The sequence below is a fragment of the Meles meles genome, chromosome 2 (genome assembly GCF_922984935.1).
Source record: "Meles meles chromosome 2, mMelMel3.1 paternal haplotype, whole genome shotgun sequence".
Lineage (NCBI taxonomy): Eukaryota > Metazoa > Chordata > Mammalia > Carnivora > Mustelidae > Meles > Meles meles.
In genome coordinates, this window is record NC_060067.1 from 89,922,026 (window position 1) to 89,938,878 (window position 16,853).

Here is a 16,853-nt window from a genome sequence, read left to right on the forward strand (position 1 = left end):
TGAAAGAAGATACAGCATTTTTTTAGAAATTTAGGAGGAAATTGGGAGACCATCTTCTGGTATCAAATTAAAAAATCATTTTTATTTTATTTGGACTTAGCATAAAAGTTATGCTTTATTTATGTCTCCGTGGTCATCTCTTCTTGAAAATAAACTTCAACAGGTGGATTTTCTGAATATTGAATAATGATTTTTCTCCCAAGGGAGTAATGGATTTGAATGTATGTTAGGCGAACACTCATTTCATGAATACACAGACAACGAACAACACATATGTAGTGATAGATCTTCTTTTACAAAAGAAGGAAATAAGATAAAGCTGGCTTATGCCAGGGAAGTCTCTATTTCCTCTCTCTTCAAGCACCTACTTTCTTTCAGATTTCCTTTCCTCTGGGTTTTCATCAGTCTCAGGGGCATACTTCTTTTGTTTGTTTTGTGTTTTTTTAATGCAAATTCATTTAATTTTATTTTGTTTTCTATTTTATTTTATTTTTCATTAACATATAATGTATTATTAGCCCCAGGGGCACAGGTCTGTGAATCGCCAGGTTTACACACTTCACAGCACTCACCATAGCACATACCCTCCCCAATGTCCATAACCCCAGCACCCTCCCCCTCCCGCCCCTTACAACCCTCAGTTTGTTTTGTGAGATTAAGAGTCTCTTATGGTTTGTCTCCCTCCTGATCCCATCTTGTTTCATTTTTTCCTTCCCTACCCCCCAAGCTCCCCACGTTGCCTCTCAAACGGTTCACATCAGGGAGATCATATGATAATTGTCTTTCTCTGATTGACTTATTTCGCTCAGCATAATATCAGGGGCATACTTCTTAAGAATAAAAATGTTAGCAGACTCTGGGAAAAGAGTTCCCTCAGACCAGGAGAATCAGTTTATGTTATGAGCTGAACTGAGCTGCCCCCTCCACCCCCTGGAAATTTATATGTTGAAGTCATACTCCCCAACACCACGGGATGTCTATTAGAAGACAGAGTCTTTAAAGAGGTCAGTAAAGTTAAAAATGAGGTCAGAGGCCTTAACCCAAATGACTGATACCCTTCTAAGAGATTAGGACACAGACACAGAAGGAAGACCATGTGAAGACACAGGAGAAGATGATCACCTAGAATCTGTCAGAGGAAAACAACCCTGCCAACATCTTGATCTCGGACTTCTAGCCCCCAGAACTGTCAGAAAATGAGTTTCTGTTTTTCGTCCAGTCTGTGATACTTTGTTATAGCAGCCCTAGCAAAACTAATACAGCGTGTAAGAGTAAACCCTGGTGGCTACAGCATTCCCAAAGTGCTTCTATTCAGAGCCTAATAAGAGCAGTTCAAGGGGCCCCTGGGTGGTCTGCCTTGGGCTCAGGTCAGGGCCCCAGGGTCCTGGGATCCTGCCCTGAGTACTCAGGCTCCCTACTCTGCAGGGAGTCTGCTTCTCCCTTCTCTTTTGCCTCTCTCCCCATCTCGTGCTCTCTCATGCACTCTCTCTCAATAAATAAAGTCTTAAAAAAGAAAGCAGTTCACGAACTTAACATAATTATAAAGAAGCTATAGACTTCATAAATTAATTCAACAAATATTTGTTGAGCTTCTGCAGCACATTATGTACTGAGCTAAATGGCAAAAACAAAAGATAAGCCCCCAAGTCGCTCAAAGTAATTAAGACCCCAGACCATTCTCAAGGAATTCAGTCTAAAGAGGACACAGGCACAGAGTTAATTTCAGTATGAAGTGACCAGTGGTAAGACTGTGGTATGCACGGAGTGCCACGGGTAAGGACCAGAGGCTGCGAGAACTTCACTGAGATATAGAAAGGAGATCAGATTGGAAGCCACATGTAACCGAAGTCTTTGGGAAAAAGTAGAAGTGCACAGGGTGGACAGGGGAAGAGAGACATTTCAGTGACAGGAGTCCTGGAGACAAAGGCAGGGAAATGAGAAAGTGTCTAGAATGTCAGGTGATGAATGAGAAGTCCAGGGTAATTGGAGTTAGAATGTGTATGAGGGAGGATGGGAGGAGAGAGTGAAGTAATAGGGTCAGACCACTAAGGGCTGGGCATGCCAAATTTGGATCTTAACCTGAAAGCAGTGGAAAGCCACCAGAGATTTTTATAGCGAAAAGTCACGATCAGACTTGCTCTGAGCATGGTCTGTCTAATAGTGTAGAAAATGAAATGGTACGGGGAGAGGTAGGCTGCATAAAGACAGAGAGCCAGGAGGTCAATGGGAGCCTGAACTGAGGCAGTGGTATTGGGGTGCAGAGAGCAGTCTTGCTTTAGAGATATTTCCAAAGTGGAATTGAAGGGGTCTAGAAACATAGATTGTGAAGATTTTAACACCTCCATTTCTGCATGTGCTAATATGGAAAAGTTGCTTCCAAGTGTAAAGCACCAGACAATATTTACTTGTATTTCCTGTGTCAGATGTACAAAAAATATCATTTCCTTAAACATGCAGATTTGTTATTAACTTAATAAAACACAATATTTCATTTAATTTTAAAGAACTGAACTGAAAAGAGCTACTACATTTCCTTACTTGTGTTTTATTTAATTTTGGGAAGAACTGCTCCCTGAAAAAACACAGTGTAATTGATACAGTTAGAACATGAGTATCTTATTTTATCTTATCATAGCATGTCTGGTATTTCCGTGACTCTTCCAAGTTGGACTTGATTGAAAACTGCATATTTGAGACAATAGAGGCAATAAAAAGCCTTGGAAAATACACTTACCTCAGTCTAATCTGAGTTATGTCACTAACTGCCTTCTGTGACTAGTTTGTCTTTCTAGGCCTCAGTTTTCTTTTTCTAAAACAAGGGATAAATTCCTTGCTCCTTAAGACTCCTTTTGACTAAACCTCCACGAGTCTTTTCTTCCAGAAGAAATACTGCTTTGACTTTTAAAATGAAAAAAAAAAAAATTGTTAATTATTATTACTATTGAAGCTTTAAAAAGGAGACTTTAAATTTTGCTGGAAAATATTGGAATGTATATAAATCTTGTTAGATGGTTTTGAGACTTAAAATAAAAAACCTGAAGCACGTGCATGTTCAAACCGTTCTTGGGGTACAAAGGCACCCAAGGAAACGTACTTAAACCTCAGTGGTTTCAACTAAGACTTAGAGTAACACAACGACCAAGTGATGCTTGCTGAAACAAATCTGGAGTCAAACTGGGTAAATACGAATGCAGAAAATTGAGCAAGTCAGACGATTTCCTTTTCCCTTCCTTAGGAAACTTGTATCTGTAAGTGGGAAAAGGCTGTAGATCCTCCGGCAGAGAAATGGGAGAATACGGAGGGAAGTTTCTCTGATTTCCTCACTCCCTACCTACTGGTTTGATTTCCTCTCCAGCTCGCTCGGATAAGGAATTGATTCCTCCCCTCCTACCCCCCCCCCCCCGCCCCGCTCCCTCCCTCTCTGTCCTTCACCCTGAGTAACGGTAGTGTCCTAGCAAGTGATGCTGTCGGAGACAGGAGCCCCGCACCAAGGAGGCTTCGGCGCCGCCGCCGCCGGGCGGGAGAGCCTTTCCCAGCACCAGCGCCCCACTCGGCCCCGGGCTTCCTCCTCGCAGCCACAGCCGCGGCGGCTGCTCCCACGGTTTCATGGTGGGCGGCGGCGGCGACTCGGCTTCGGTTCCCGCCTCTAACTGCTCGGGGTCGGGCCGCGCCGTTCTCTCCTGCTGCTTTCCCGCCCGGAGCTGCCCGGGGCTGCCGGAGCGGCCCGCGGTGCGGAAGGGGCGCCGCGGACAGACCCCGAGGCGGCGGCGGGCGGCGGGCATCCCCACGCTCGGACCGCTGCGGGCGCGATGTCCACCAAGGTCAGGAAGTGCAAGGAGCAAGCGAGGGTGACCTTCCCCGCGCCGGAGGAAGAGGAAGAGGAGGGCGAGGACGAAGGCTCGGAGCCGCAGCGCCGCCGGCGGGGCTGGAGGGGCGTCAACGGGGGGCTCGAGCCGCGCTCGGCGCCCTCCCCGCGGGAACCGCACGGCTACTGCCCGCCGCCCTTCTCTCCCGGGCTGGACATGTGAGTACCCCGCCGGCCCGCGGTCCGCGCGTCGGGAGGGCAGTGCCGGGCGGGGGGAGGATGGCGCGCTCCCGGCCGCCCCACGACGTGCCAGGGATCCCCAAACGTCGGCCGGCGTGTGATGACAGTTCTGTTCGGGGCGACTTGGGGATGCAGACCTCGGTCGGGAGCTCGTCCCCTTGGTTCTGCTTTGTGTAGGGACTTGGGGACCGCTGAAGGCGTGGCTGGGGCTCTGTCCCGGTTCAAGCGCACGGAACGGCCCCGGGCCCACACAACGGACGCCGGACTCGTTTTGCAGCAAGCAGACACGTCCTCTCCTACACGCACACTACTGCCCCGCGGCCGGGACCCCTCGGCCTAGGAACCCTGAGCTTACCCGAGGAAGTCAGAGAATAAGAAGGTGCCCATGGACCCAGGCGCGTGCTCGAACTTCGACCTCCTCCCCAGCTCTCCCGCGTGAAACCACGCTGGGAACGTGCGTCTCCCCCGCGACGCTCCCGGCGGTGCCTAGGCTGGCCAGGGGAGCGGGGAGAACGGAAGGAAAGGTGTGCGACACATTGTGTGGGTGTAAGTTTGCCCAGTCGCATTGTTTCTCGACCGCCCGTTCACAGATGGGGGCAAACTGAAGCCAGATCCCCAAGGGAGAGGGGGCGCGGGGCAACGCGGGAACTGTTCAGTGGTAACTTTGGCTGTAGTTCCCAGGAGGCTCAGGGTCAGTAGATGTTTTCTTTTTAAAAGAAGGTAGAGGTCGGCCCTTAGTGTGTGAGAAAGAGCAACTTTTCTCAATTTCCAGATCTTGGAGCCAGCCTTCGCCGCTAGGAGACATAGAGAGGATTAAAAGAGAACCCTTAGTTTTATAGGGCGCATGCTATTTTTCTTATCGCATACCTTGGGCGTGCCACGAGGTTTACTGTCTTTTTTTAGGAAAAACGCGCAGACCTAGGTAGAGAACTTGGGACCAGACGTGGCTGGGTTCTAATCGTCTGGGCGGGGTAAATGGTTCTTGGCGAAGGGACCGAGGTTATGCAGCGCCCCCTGCTGTTCTAGAGCTGCCACACCCCTGATCCCGGGCCTCTGGGCGACCTCCAGACCCACCTAATCTCGCAGGGCTCAGCCGGCTCAGAACCCGCTCCTGGCCCTTCCGGATTTGCTTATTAAAAAACGGAAATCAGCGGCTAGGAGCAGATAGCGTTGGGAAGTGTTGTCATTTAAGATGAGCGACGCATCCCGATGTGGTTCAATTATTGCCTAAGATTAGCCTGGAGTGGAAAAGTCCCAGGAAATGGAAGGAATGTATATCCTTAGGGATTAAAGCACGGCCAGCATGCTTCCCAGCCACCTAAAGTTTAAAGACATTGCCTATTTTCCTTTTGCCAATTGGGTTTTTATAACCCAGTTCAGTTTCCTGATTATTTTTTTTCCCTGCTACCTTAAATCCACACTAAATGGGACACCACAGCCCTCTTATCTGAGAAAGTAGGGTGGAGCAGAGATTACTCACTTGGCCTTTTGGAGTTTGAGGTCAACGACACCAGATATTGAGGCAAATTCTATCTCAGACTTGTCTACCTGCTAATAGAACAGAACATTTTTTTTTTTCTATTTTCTGACTTTACATAATTCAACAAGTAAATGTCCTAGTGTATTTACTCTGTAAAGCGGTTGAGAAGACCTGGTCACGTTCAGGAGACAAACATTAATAAACGTTTCTTCGGAAGGTAGGGCAGCGATCTCTTCATGCTTGAGTCCTGTCATTTGCTAACATCGGGTACTAGTTTGTTATCTGTAGCAAAAATCAGCTCTTTATTCCACCTTCAGGTAGAATATAGCCCCAGTTTAACAGCTCAGAGAGTGAGCACAACAAGCCTGGGATGGAATTGGAGCAGGATAACCAGTCTCTCAAAGACCCAGGGTCCTTTTCAGGAGTCAGACTAGAATAGCTGGCTTTAAATTCAGCCAGGATGCTGAAGGTAGAATACCATTTTTACCAAAAAGATTCCTGAGGGTAATCCTGTTGCTCATTTCACTGCTCTGTGCTCCAGTATTCCACTTGGGAATTATAAACAGACTGACTTAGGAGAAAGAATGTCATCTGCTATAACACTAACAAGACTTTTAAAAAATATCATTTGGTAGAACTCTTGATTCAACCATTGATTCAAACCAAGACTTTCCTTTTCCCAGTTGTTTGCAAACTTTGGGGCAAGTCGTCTGTCACTGGCAAGATTACCTCATTCTCGAAGTTTTTAGTTATTAAATGTATCTGAGGAAACTCCAAAAGGCATCTGAAGGCAGCTCCATGTGATTCAAAGACAATTCTTAAGCATTTGCCTGTGCCAAGTGCAAGTTAGGTACAGCAAGCCCTGATGAGTATGGCAACTTTTCTGCAGTCAAGGAGTTTAAAATCTCATGAGGGAGAGGTGGAAATGTAACTGGGTATGAGCTACTATGCTATAAATTAGAGTAAAACGAGTACCATAAAAACATACACATAAGAATGGAGCTATGAAGGATCAAGTGTAAAGAGTGACAGACTACGGTAAGGTCATGGAGAAATCAAGGAAACCTTTATGGGCTCTAAAAGATAGGATAAGAGACAGAGACAGAATGGGAAATTAATTGAAGCCCTTCCCCCAAAATGCTAGGTATGTCTGAGGAACACTAATTGAGTTTGGTTGGAACATTGAGTGTGTGTAGGAGACCAGTGAGATTTAGCTGGATCTATTAGTTTGGGCATTAATATGGAGGATCTTGTGAGGAGGAGACAATAGGGAGCCATCAATGGTTACAGAGCAGCAGCAATTTGATCAAAGACAGTCTGAGAGTAGGATGGATTAAAGTGGCAATTGAGAGAATGCAAATCAATAAATTAGGGGGCTTCTAAAGCCATTCAGGCTGAGATTAGGATCTGTAATTGTGTAGCACTGTGGAATAGAAAAGAGAGACATTGGAAGACTGTGGAATAGAAAGGAGAGACATTGGAAGACTGAATACACAGATAGGATCAATGGAATATGCAACTGACTGCCCATGAGGGGTTTAAAGAGGAAGCAGTGGGGGTGCTTAGGTGGCTTAATTGAGTAAGCCATTGAGCGATTGAGCTTCTGCCTTCTGCTCAGGTCATGATCCCAGGGTCCCTGGATCGAGCCCCATGGCAAGCTCCTTGCTCAGCAGAGTGCCCGCTTCTCCCTCTCCTTCTTCCCTCCCTCTCCATGCCCCCCCCCCTTACTTTCTATCTCAAGTAAATAAATAAAATCTTAAAGGGAGAGAGAGAGAGAGAGAGAGAAAGCAGGGTCAGAGATGACTTGGGGATTTTGACCTAGATAACTAAGATTATTGATGTCACTGTTGAAAAGGAAAGGACAAAGAGGAGGATCTGATTTTTCAGATAATTCTGGTTAGAGGTGTCAAGCAGGAAGATGGGAATGCAAGTTTAAAGCTTGGGAAAATTTGAGAATCTGCTGGCTGATGGGGCTAGTTGCTGAGTCATGTGAGTATACGATATTATCCAAAGAAAGAACGTAAAGAGAGAAACAAGGAGAGCTCTAGACTTCCTTTTTGGAATGATTATTTTTGTTGTTGTTTAGAGGATAGAGAGAAAGGGTAGCAAGCAAAGGACACAGAAAAAGATGAAGGAGCAGGTGGGTACTAAGGCAAAGCTGCCTGGAAAGCAAGTTTCAAGAAAAGAGAAAAATTGACCCATAGTTAGCAAATACCTGATAAATTAAGAGAGAAACTTATGAGTCTACTCATGGGAAGAAGAATCAATCCTTAAATGTATTAACATACTTACACATAGTCATTAGATTTCTCAGCAGTATTATCTTTAAAAGAGAAAGACTTCTAGAAAGGAAGATTCTGTTTAGTTTTTCTTCAGAGGAAGAACTGCCAAAAATGTGTCATAACAAAAGCAGTAATTTGTGTTTATATAATATTTCATGCTGGAACTGGGAAGAGATCCCCTGTTCTTAGTACCTGCCCTCTCTTGGGTCTGTATCCCCACCAGAGCATCTGTGTTTCTGTTTCTCTGGAGATTTCATATCCTATCTTTCTTATAGGGATGAAGTTATCTGTCAGTGGGGTAGAGATCTGGGGAAAGAGGTCTACCTACTCTTTATACAGACTTTCAGCCAACTCCCTTATTTTTGGCTCTTGCCCCATCTCTACTTTCTGGGATTTCTTTTGCCTTCAGTTTCTGGGACTTTTCTGGCATTGAGCAGGGTGGATCAACTTGCTTGTTGTTACAGGCATTCTGGCACTCTGGTTGGACCTTCCTTGTCTCCACTAAATCATTTACCTTTCTTCCAACTTCACATATTGTGTAGTTACAGATATCAACAAATGTCTTCTGGTTTCGTGGAAGATGAAATCTATGTTATTTTTCTCGGTTTTCCTTGCTGTTTTGGGGGGATAATTTTGAAGAGAAGAAAGAGTAAGAGAGGCCTTTTTTTCCATCATCTTGAAACCAAATATCCCTACGATTATGCTTCAGATGTTCCTTTAAGCCCTAGTGAAGACTACATTATTAGCAGGCCAAGACTGCAGAAGGAAAACTATTCTTAATCATGACTGTTCTTATTGGGTGAGTGGAGTAGATAGTAAGCTATACAGTGTGATATGAGGGTCATTTGAACTCCCCCACCTAAAGTCATCTTAGTACCACACTTCCTAAATCTAACTAGTAGAGAATATTTTGGGGGAAAAAATAGACATGTTTGAGTTGCAAAGGATCTCATCTCGTTCAGTCTCTTCTTTACAAATTGATAAACTGAAGCTGAAGTTTGACCTCTAATTCACAGCAGCCCCAGCTCATCTGAAATCTCTAGGCTCTTAGGGCTGTGCTGTTCGCACTGTGACCTCCTTTGGGTTCAGCTTTTCTCTCTTCCTCAAAGAAATTTAAAAATGCATTTACTCCTAGGAGGAATAACACAGCACACTACTAATTAGTATTAATTCATTGATGAGATCCAATTAATTCATCATTTCAATTTGACTGTCGATGACTGGTCAACTTGAGAAAGTTTGTAAGCTAAGCGGGAACACTGAGGATGGAAACAAAAAGGAGAAAAGAATAACTCAAAACGTAATTGACCCCCTGCCAAATATCATTTATGGTTTTCTCTTTTCTTAACATCAAAGTGGTGAGAGGATCATGGTGCAGGACTGGGGCATCATTTAATGATGGGGTTAGAATTTTAGGAATTTTTCATTGCCATCCTGGGATAGCAAATGTTTATCTCCTCTCTCTCTCGCTCTCCCACCCTTCTTCCCTTTCCCTTTCCTACACCCTCCAATATTCTTAACCACTATGCTTTGCCTTTGCCTACAATATCCCATAAAGTCCCTTACCCCAGTTGACAGTAAGCAATAAAACACTATGGGACATGTGATACGAAAGAAACCTGTTTTTACTGGGCTCCTAGGCTCTTGGTAGGAAGGAATACTTTAAACTTCCTGGCTCAGGATTGTGATTGTCCCCTTAGGGAGCATGCATAAGGAACAGTGAATGGCCGCTGAGCAGTCTTCTCAGGAGGGAGGCTCTTACCTTGACCAGCAGTCTTCCTTCTCAACTCTGCCCTCAACACCACATGGTGTAAGTCTGGCAGGGAAGCCAGATTAGCGGCCCGTGTAGGATGAGCACAGAGGAGTCTGGCCCCAGACGGAAGATCTGGAGTTGTAAACCATGGGTGACCAACTTCACACTTGGGCATAAGGGGCTCAGCGGTGACTTTATGAGAATAATTAGGATTGGTATAGTGTTTTCTCTTTAATTTAGCATCTAGGCCAGGGATGTCTGTCTACAGTTACTTAATCAAAAGAAATCCCTGATTAAAAAGTAGACTTCCCTCCTTTTCACTATTCAAATAATAGCAGATAGTACAGATTTGGTCTTCGATCTTTTAAAAAATGAGATTTTTTTAAAAATGAGATTTAAATGTCCACAAGTATATGACCTGTTAAGAAAAGGGCATGACGATGCTAATATTCTATAGAAGTTGTGCTTTTCTAAATGTATTTTGTCAAGTAGTAATGGTACATATGGATTCTGTTGAAAAGTAGGTTGCAGGGTGATGAGACAGGAACAAGCATCTAAAAATGTAAGACTTGGGCACCTAGGTGGCTCAGTGGGTTGAGCCTCTGCCTTCGGCTCAGGTCATGATCTCAGGGTCCTGGAATCGAGTCCCTCATCAGGCTCTCTGCTCAGCAGGGAGCCTGCTTCCCCCTCTCTCTGCCTGCCTCTCTGCCTACTTGTGATCTCTCTCTCTATGTTAAAAAAATAAAATCTTAAAAAAAACAGTAAGACTTTTGACTTAGGATGTAGATGATAGTGATAGAAAGCCAGATTCCTTTGCTTCTAATAATATTAAAAGTATATATAATGTACATATATATAATAAGTTTATATGTATATTATATAAGGTCTTCATATGTATATAATAGCATCTAATATATTTTAGTAGCTAAATATGAACTTTTCTTGGGTCAGTAGAAGTTTTTATTTTATTATTGAGTCTATTTTATCTCAATTCTTGTTCAGTTACACATTGAATTCATATTTGACTTCTAATTTCATTATTCATTTAATATTCCTGAAATAATAAACGTTAGCTTTAGACAGTATTGTGAAAGAGTTTATTTTTGAAGATAAGCTTCATTATTAGAGCTTCTTAATTTTAAGATTTATCCCCATATTATCCTGATAAATATCACTTTAATATCAAAATTAAGAGATGTGGGATTCATCAGATAGTTTTTTGTGGTGTAACTAAAAATTAAATGTGATTAAGCAGAAATCTGCCTTGAAAGAAGAATAACTGCTTACGTTACTTTAACTTCTGATTATTAATTCATATTATTTGTGACTTTTATAGAAGAATTATTCTAATTCCCCTCCGCCTCTATTTCCACACATTTCATATGTAACAAAAAGTTTTCTTTAACTGGAGGGGAAAATCGTCTGTTCTCTGGATTTAAGCACTTATGCATCTGCGCACCCCTGGCTCCAATAGGTAGATAGGCATCAGCCCCGCATTAAAAACCAGCTGTATAGAGATAAAGGGAGGCGGTCTCTGCCATTAAGGTGTTACAGTATCATTGTAGAGCCAGGCATGAAAGCAGATAATTAAAAAGCAATACAGGGGCACCTGGGTGGCTCAGTCAGTTAAGCATCTGCTTTTGGCTCGGCTCAGGTCATGATCCTAGGGTCCTGGGATTGAGCCCTGCATCGGGCTCCCTGCTCAGTGGGGAGCCTGCTTCTCCCTCTCCCACTCCCCCTGCTTGTGCTATCTCTCTCTGTGTTAAATAAATAAAAACTTTAAAAAAAAAAAGGCAGTGCAACAGTGAGTTTAACAGAGTTTTATACAAAACACAGTTCCTGGAAGCAGAAACATCTAAGTTCTAGAAGGTACATGTGTTTAAGAAGTATTATCATGTCACGCAGGCAATGATTAGGGGCCCTCCCTTCTGCTCCCAGTAGAGGAAGGAACACACTGTTAAGTGGCCCTTTTGCTTTTCTGGTTTTGGCTGCTGAGGGGTCTGGCAAAGAGCTTTCATGAGAGGGATGACAAGGAAAGTGATGAAGAGGGAAGACCAGAGCTTTCCTCCTTAAATATACAACAGCCTCTTTTCTCTGACTTGGCGATTACGGTATAAACCCAAATTAGCATTGTCTAATAGATTTATTAAACTCATACCTAGAGGATTCTGAATATAGCACAGGCCAACAGAAACTGTCAGGAAATTAATTACTGTGGAGACCCAGATATCTCTCCAGACTTGTAAGTGCTGGAATCTCTAACATATTTTTTTTTTTTTTTTTTTTTTGGTGGGATGAGAATCTTTAGACATGAGAGCTGTGTTTTCCTGTTTCTTACATGGAACTCCTTATCTTCCTTATCTTGTTGGTTTGGTCGCTGCTGTGATAGTGTGGAGTGGGTAGCTGTGAGCTCAGCAGTAGGCAGTGTGGGACCTGGGACTCTCCCTACACCAAGCAGTTGAATAGATTGGGCTGCCTTCCTCTAGCCTTGCATGCTGATGCCCTTAGGGGATATACTGAAGTTCAGAGTGTCCCCCACTCCACTTCTTCCTGTCTCCAAATATATATAGTAAGAGATTTTCAAAACATGTGTTTTTGATGACACCACTGAGGCAGTTTGTGGGACGCCCTTCCTCCCTGCGAGCATGCTCACAGAAAAGCCAGATCCTGTAGATGTCGGTCTTCTCCAGAGGCAGCACATTGACTGACAGATGCGTGCTTGCCAGGGGGCCTATGAGTTTTGTCTGTTTTTTGACTTTTCTTCTCTTTCTTGTCCTTTGTCAGCGCCTGCTGCCTCCCCCCCTTATCGCCACTTTCAGTTACCACCACCCCCAACACTGTAACATGGCCGTTGCTCTCTGATGCTTTCCCCCCATCACCTCCTGTGCTTTTCGCACTACTTATCTTGTGTGGCTCCTTCTGTTCCTCTTGCCCTTCACAGAATGATGGACTGGATCCTGGCCGGTTGGCACGTTCACTTTCTTCAGTGGGCTGAACAGCTTCGTCAAAATAACTTGGGTGTTACTCTCATTGCTTTGGCACACACTGATGGTGTTATTAGTCTGTTTGCCAGCTTGCTAGCTGAATTGAGTAGTTGGCTAATTCTTTGTTTCAATAAGGGATTTGACTTCTTTAATAATGTTGCTGAGTCCTAAAGAGATGGTGATTCAATCCAAAAAGCAGGTTTTTGAAGCTGTTATTGCTAGAATCCAAATGTTCCAAAACATAAACTAAGCATACATTTTAATAACATTATTTTGATCTGCAACCTTTATTCATTTTTTTCTTATTCCCCGGAGACAGCATGGTAGAGTACAGAGAGCTGGGAGAGGATCTCTGCACTCCCTTCTTCTAAGTCTTTATCCTTTAATGACTTTAAAGAAGTGACTTACCATTCTGACAGAGTCTCTTTGTCTATAGATTCAGTATCAGTTGGGCAGAAATAAGAGTAGGCCCAGGAATGGAAACAAAAGGAACTACTCAGAGGCAGGTGTAGCAGGGTCAAGAAACTGGAACAAATTAGATGAGCAGCCACGTGTTGCTTCTGTAATCTACCTGTGATAGGTCTTTCTCTTCAACCTCCCACCTGCTGACCAGGAGAGAAAAAAAAATGAACCAAATGTCCATTTCATGGTTGAAATTCGTTTTTTAAATTTTGGGTTTTTTTTCTGTTTGTTTGCTAAACAGAAACCTATTCTCATCCAACAAGCAAATTAAACAATCAATTAAGCAATTACGTTAATTAAGTGATTAAACAGTTATGTGAGTTAACAGGAGGGAAGACTTGCCCTACACTAATGCAGAGATGAGGTCAACTAGGACCGTGCCTCCTTGTGCCTTGAGTTCATATCTAAGGAACTTTTGCTTGCTGATTCTTCCCTCCAATCTCTACAAGGGGTCGTAGTCTCCTTATGGTTCATGTATACACCTCTAGTTCAGGGCACGCTGTGAAGCCAATTTCATTGATCCCAGTTTGATGTTATAAAGTAAATTTTCCTTTTAATAAATAGCCTCTTGCTTGGATAAAATAGCTCAGGCTCTCAGAAAGCACCCCCTCCCCTGCCCCTGCTGTCCTCTGTAGCATCTGGGCACTGGAGGAAGGAACTTATGTGTTCCCTAGAAGAAAGAAAGAGTTGTCCTCTGATTCTTCTGGTCTCTGGGTGATGTTCATTGTCTACTTGGGTGCTGCATGTCAGTGAAAAGAACTCGATCTTGGCTGACTTGCCTTTGTCATAACCCAGGCATGCTCTTAGGCATGTATGGTTTGAGCCCAGCTCCCAGGAGCTCCAGAGCTCTAACCCAGCTTACAGCACCAGTGGTGTCTGTAATCAAGGAGGAGGGTCTCTGGCTCTCAGCACAGGGTCCATACCACATGGGAACTTAGGGTGTCTTAAGAAATCCCACACCATTCCCTACTTAACTGAGCTGGGCTGTCCCAGATCTCTTGGCCTCAGTGGTTCCTCACTTTCTTGACTTTACATCTTAATTTTTGCTTCCCTATTTTTTCTTTCTTCTGTTAGGACAGGAAGTGTCATGGCTTTGCAGTCAAAATCTGTCTTGTCTGGGTGTTGAGAACATTTTATGATCAGGTTCCTTCAGAACTAATTAGAGAGATAAAGGAACTGAGCAAATCTTTCCTCAAGACAATTTCTCTTTTTCTTAGATTCTGCTTGCAAAATCCCATTTTTCCTACAAAAAGCTGAAAATTACCTTACTCTTTCTCTTTGCATGCCTCTAAATTTTGTCTTCTCTACTTCTCCCTTAAACACATCCAGCTAACTCTAACTAACCACTCACCCTTCCCCCCCACCACACCTCTCCGGCTACCCCCACAGCAAGGCGTCCTGAGTCAACCAGGGCAAAGGTACTTTGTTTGGAAAGACAAAAGAGAAAAGAACCTTACTACTTTTTTACAAAAATACCCTTGACTGTATAGGAATACCCTTGACAGTATAGAAATAAGCAGGATAATGTGTTTACAGGGCAGTGAGAAATGAACCTGAGGGGCAAGGAAAACAAGGTTGGCTGCTCAGCATCCTTGAAGGTCAACCGGAGGATTCTAGTTTGTTTGTCATTGTTGTTTAAGAGGCCTGTGAGAGTAAAAGCAGAATTTTAAAAGAGCAAGATGCTGGGGATGGCTGTGGCATAAAAGGAGGAAAAATTAGGAGTAGCTTGAACAGAAAGAATCTGGAGTCAGATAGACCCCAGTTGAAGCCCAGATTGCGTTTTGCTATCTGTGTTATGGTGGGCAGGTTTTTTAATTCCAGTTTTCTTATCTATGAAAGGGAAATAATACCTGCTTCATAACTAAACGGGAATTAAATATGATAGCACAAAATACATACCTATATGCTGGGTGCTGAGTAAAGTTTAGTAGCTTTCCTTCCTGTCATCTTTGCTGGAAAGCTGTAATAATCCAGCTATGATTGGTTAAAAATCTGGAGGGTGGTGCTGGCAATGAGAATTGGAAGGGAGGGTCCAGTACAAGAAACATTCCAAAGCAGAAGCTTCAGAACTTTGAGACTGATAGCATCAAGATGGTGAGTCATAGATGACCTTGAAATTGCTTAATGTGGGGGCGCCTGGGTGGCTCAGTTGGTTAAGCAGCTGCCTTTGGCTCAGGCATGGGATCAAGCCCTGTACTGCGCTTCCTGCTCAGTGGGGAGTCTGCTTCTCTCCCTGTATCTGCTTGCTGCTCCCCCTGCTTGTACTCTCTCTCTCTGTGTCAAATAAATAAAATCTTTAAAAAATAAAATTTAAAAGTTGCTTAGTCTGGAGGGGGTGCTTGTTAAGGGAAAGGGTGAGTTGGGACATTTTAGAGTGACCCAGGGTCAGATAGTTGTATGTGTGGGATCTGAGGTCAAGGGAGAGGACAGAGCCTGGGAAGAGATTTGGGAGCTCAATGGAACAGATAGTTTTTGAGTACTTACTCCCTATGGGTCCCTGGATAATGACAAATAAAGCATTATCTGGCCATGCAGGAATATGTGCACATGTGAGGGGATATTTAATAAGACTATGTTTCTTTAAAAAAGAATTCATGTAACCATAAAAAGATATAGAACACCTGGAATACAGGATAATTGATTTTACATCTGTGTGAGAAATCATTTAGGAGGAGAAAAAAGTACGTAACAGAAATCTGGGGTAGAATAGTAATGGTAACTGAGCACTTTTAGATCGCAGCTAAATTACTGTATTTCTGGTGGGGGGGGGAGGCAAGGGTCGTATAGTTTATATATTTTACAGTTTATATATTATTTTATAGTTATATAGTATTATATACTATGATATATAGTATTATATATTAATATATATATTATTATATAGTTTATATATTATTAGATTAACGGAAGCAAACTGATCTGGAGAGAGGCTTATTAATACACAGTTCTAGGATAATTTTAGTACTTGAATCCTCATAAAAGGTACAATGGATATGGATATAATAATGGATGACCTCTTTAATCCTTTAAATGGATTTTGAAGAAGACATAGTAACCTTTTAAAAGTATCAGTCCTTGATAAAAACAAGGGCCTGACATTAAAGAGTCACTGGTTAAAAAAAAAAAGAAAAGAAAGAAAAGTCACTGGTGAAGGCATTTTGCAGGCTTCTCATTTACTTTGATTCAGGGACTTGCTTCCTGAAGTTCAAATTTTAAATGTTAAAAAAACAAAGGGAACCTAAAGGAACATAAGGCCTCTTGTGCCTTAGGCTGCACTTCCCACACATGTTATTTCAAGTTTACTTTTGGCAGAGCCAGTATGACAGATGTTTAAAGGTCTCATAGTCTGGGGTCATTGATTCAGGATAATCCCATTGTTTTATGCTGGTGGTTCCCAACCTTTAGTGTGCTTGGGAGTTTCAAAGGATGCTCATTGAAAATATACATTCCTGGGCACCTGGGTGGCTCAGTTGGTTGAGCGTCTGCCTTCAGCTCAGGTCATGATCCCAGGGTCCTGGGATCGAGACCTGCATCAGGCTCCTTACTCCTTGGGGAGTCTGCTTCTCTTTCTGCCCCTCCCCTCTGCCTATGCATTCACACACTCTCTCTCTCATGCTCTCTCTTACGCCCTCTCTCAAATAAATAAATAAAATCTTTTTTAAAAAAAATAAAATGCATATTCCATATCCCCACCCACAAGAGATTCTGATTTAGTTACTCTAATATGCATCCCAGAAATTTGCATTTTAATAGGCATTGGAAGTGATCTTGGGGCAGGTGGTCCTCCTTTCACATTTAGGGAAACTGTTAGAAGTCAGATGAATTTATGTCAGAGTTACAAAAAATA

General features: G+C 43.2%; 1 protein-coding gene across 4 annotated transcripts in view; it reads left to right on the forward strand.

Moving 5' to 3' along the window:
- Positions 1-3,540: 3,540 nt before the first annotated feature.
- Positions 3,541-16,853, forward strand: part of TRPC3 (transient receptor potential cation channel subfamily C member 3) — a 72,159-nt gene continuing 58,846 nt past the window's right edge. For 3 of the 4 annotated variants that reach the window (XM_045997186.1, XM_045997183.1, XM_045997184.1), the window contains exon 1: positions 3,541-4,024. In XM_045997186.1, the coding sequence (XP_045853142.1) occupies positions 3,810-4,024 (215 nt within the window). In that variant the 5' untranslated portion in view covers positions 3,541-3,809. The remainder of the gene's footprint in view (positions 4,025-16,853) is intronic. The other variant, XM_045997185.1, reaches the window with a different exon arrangement.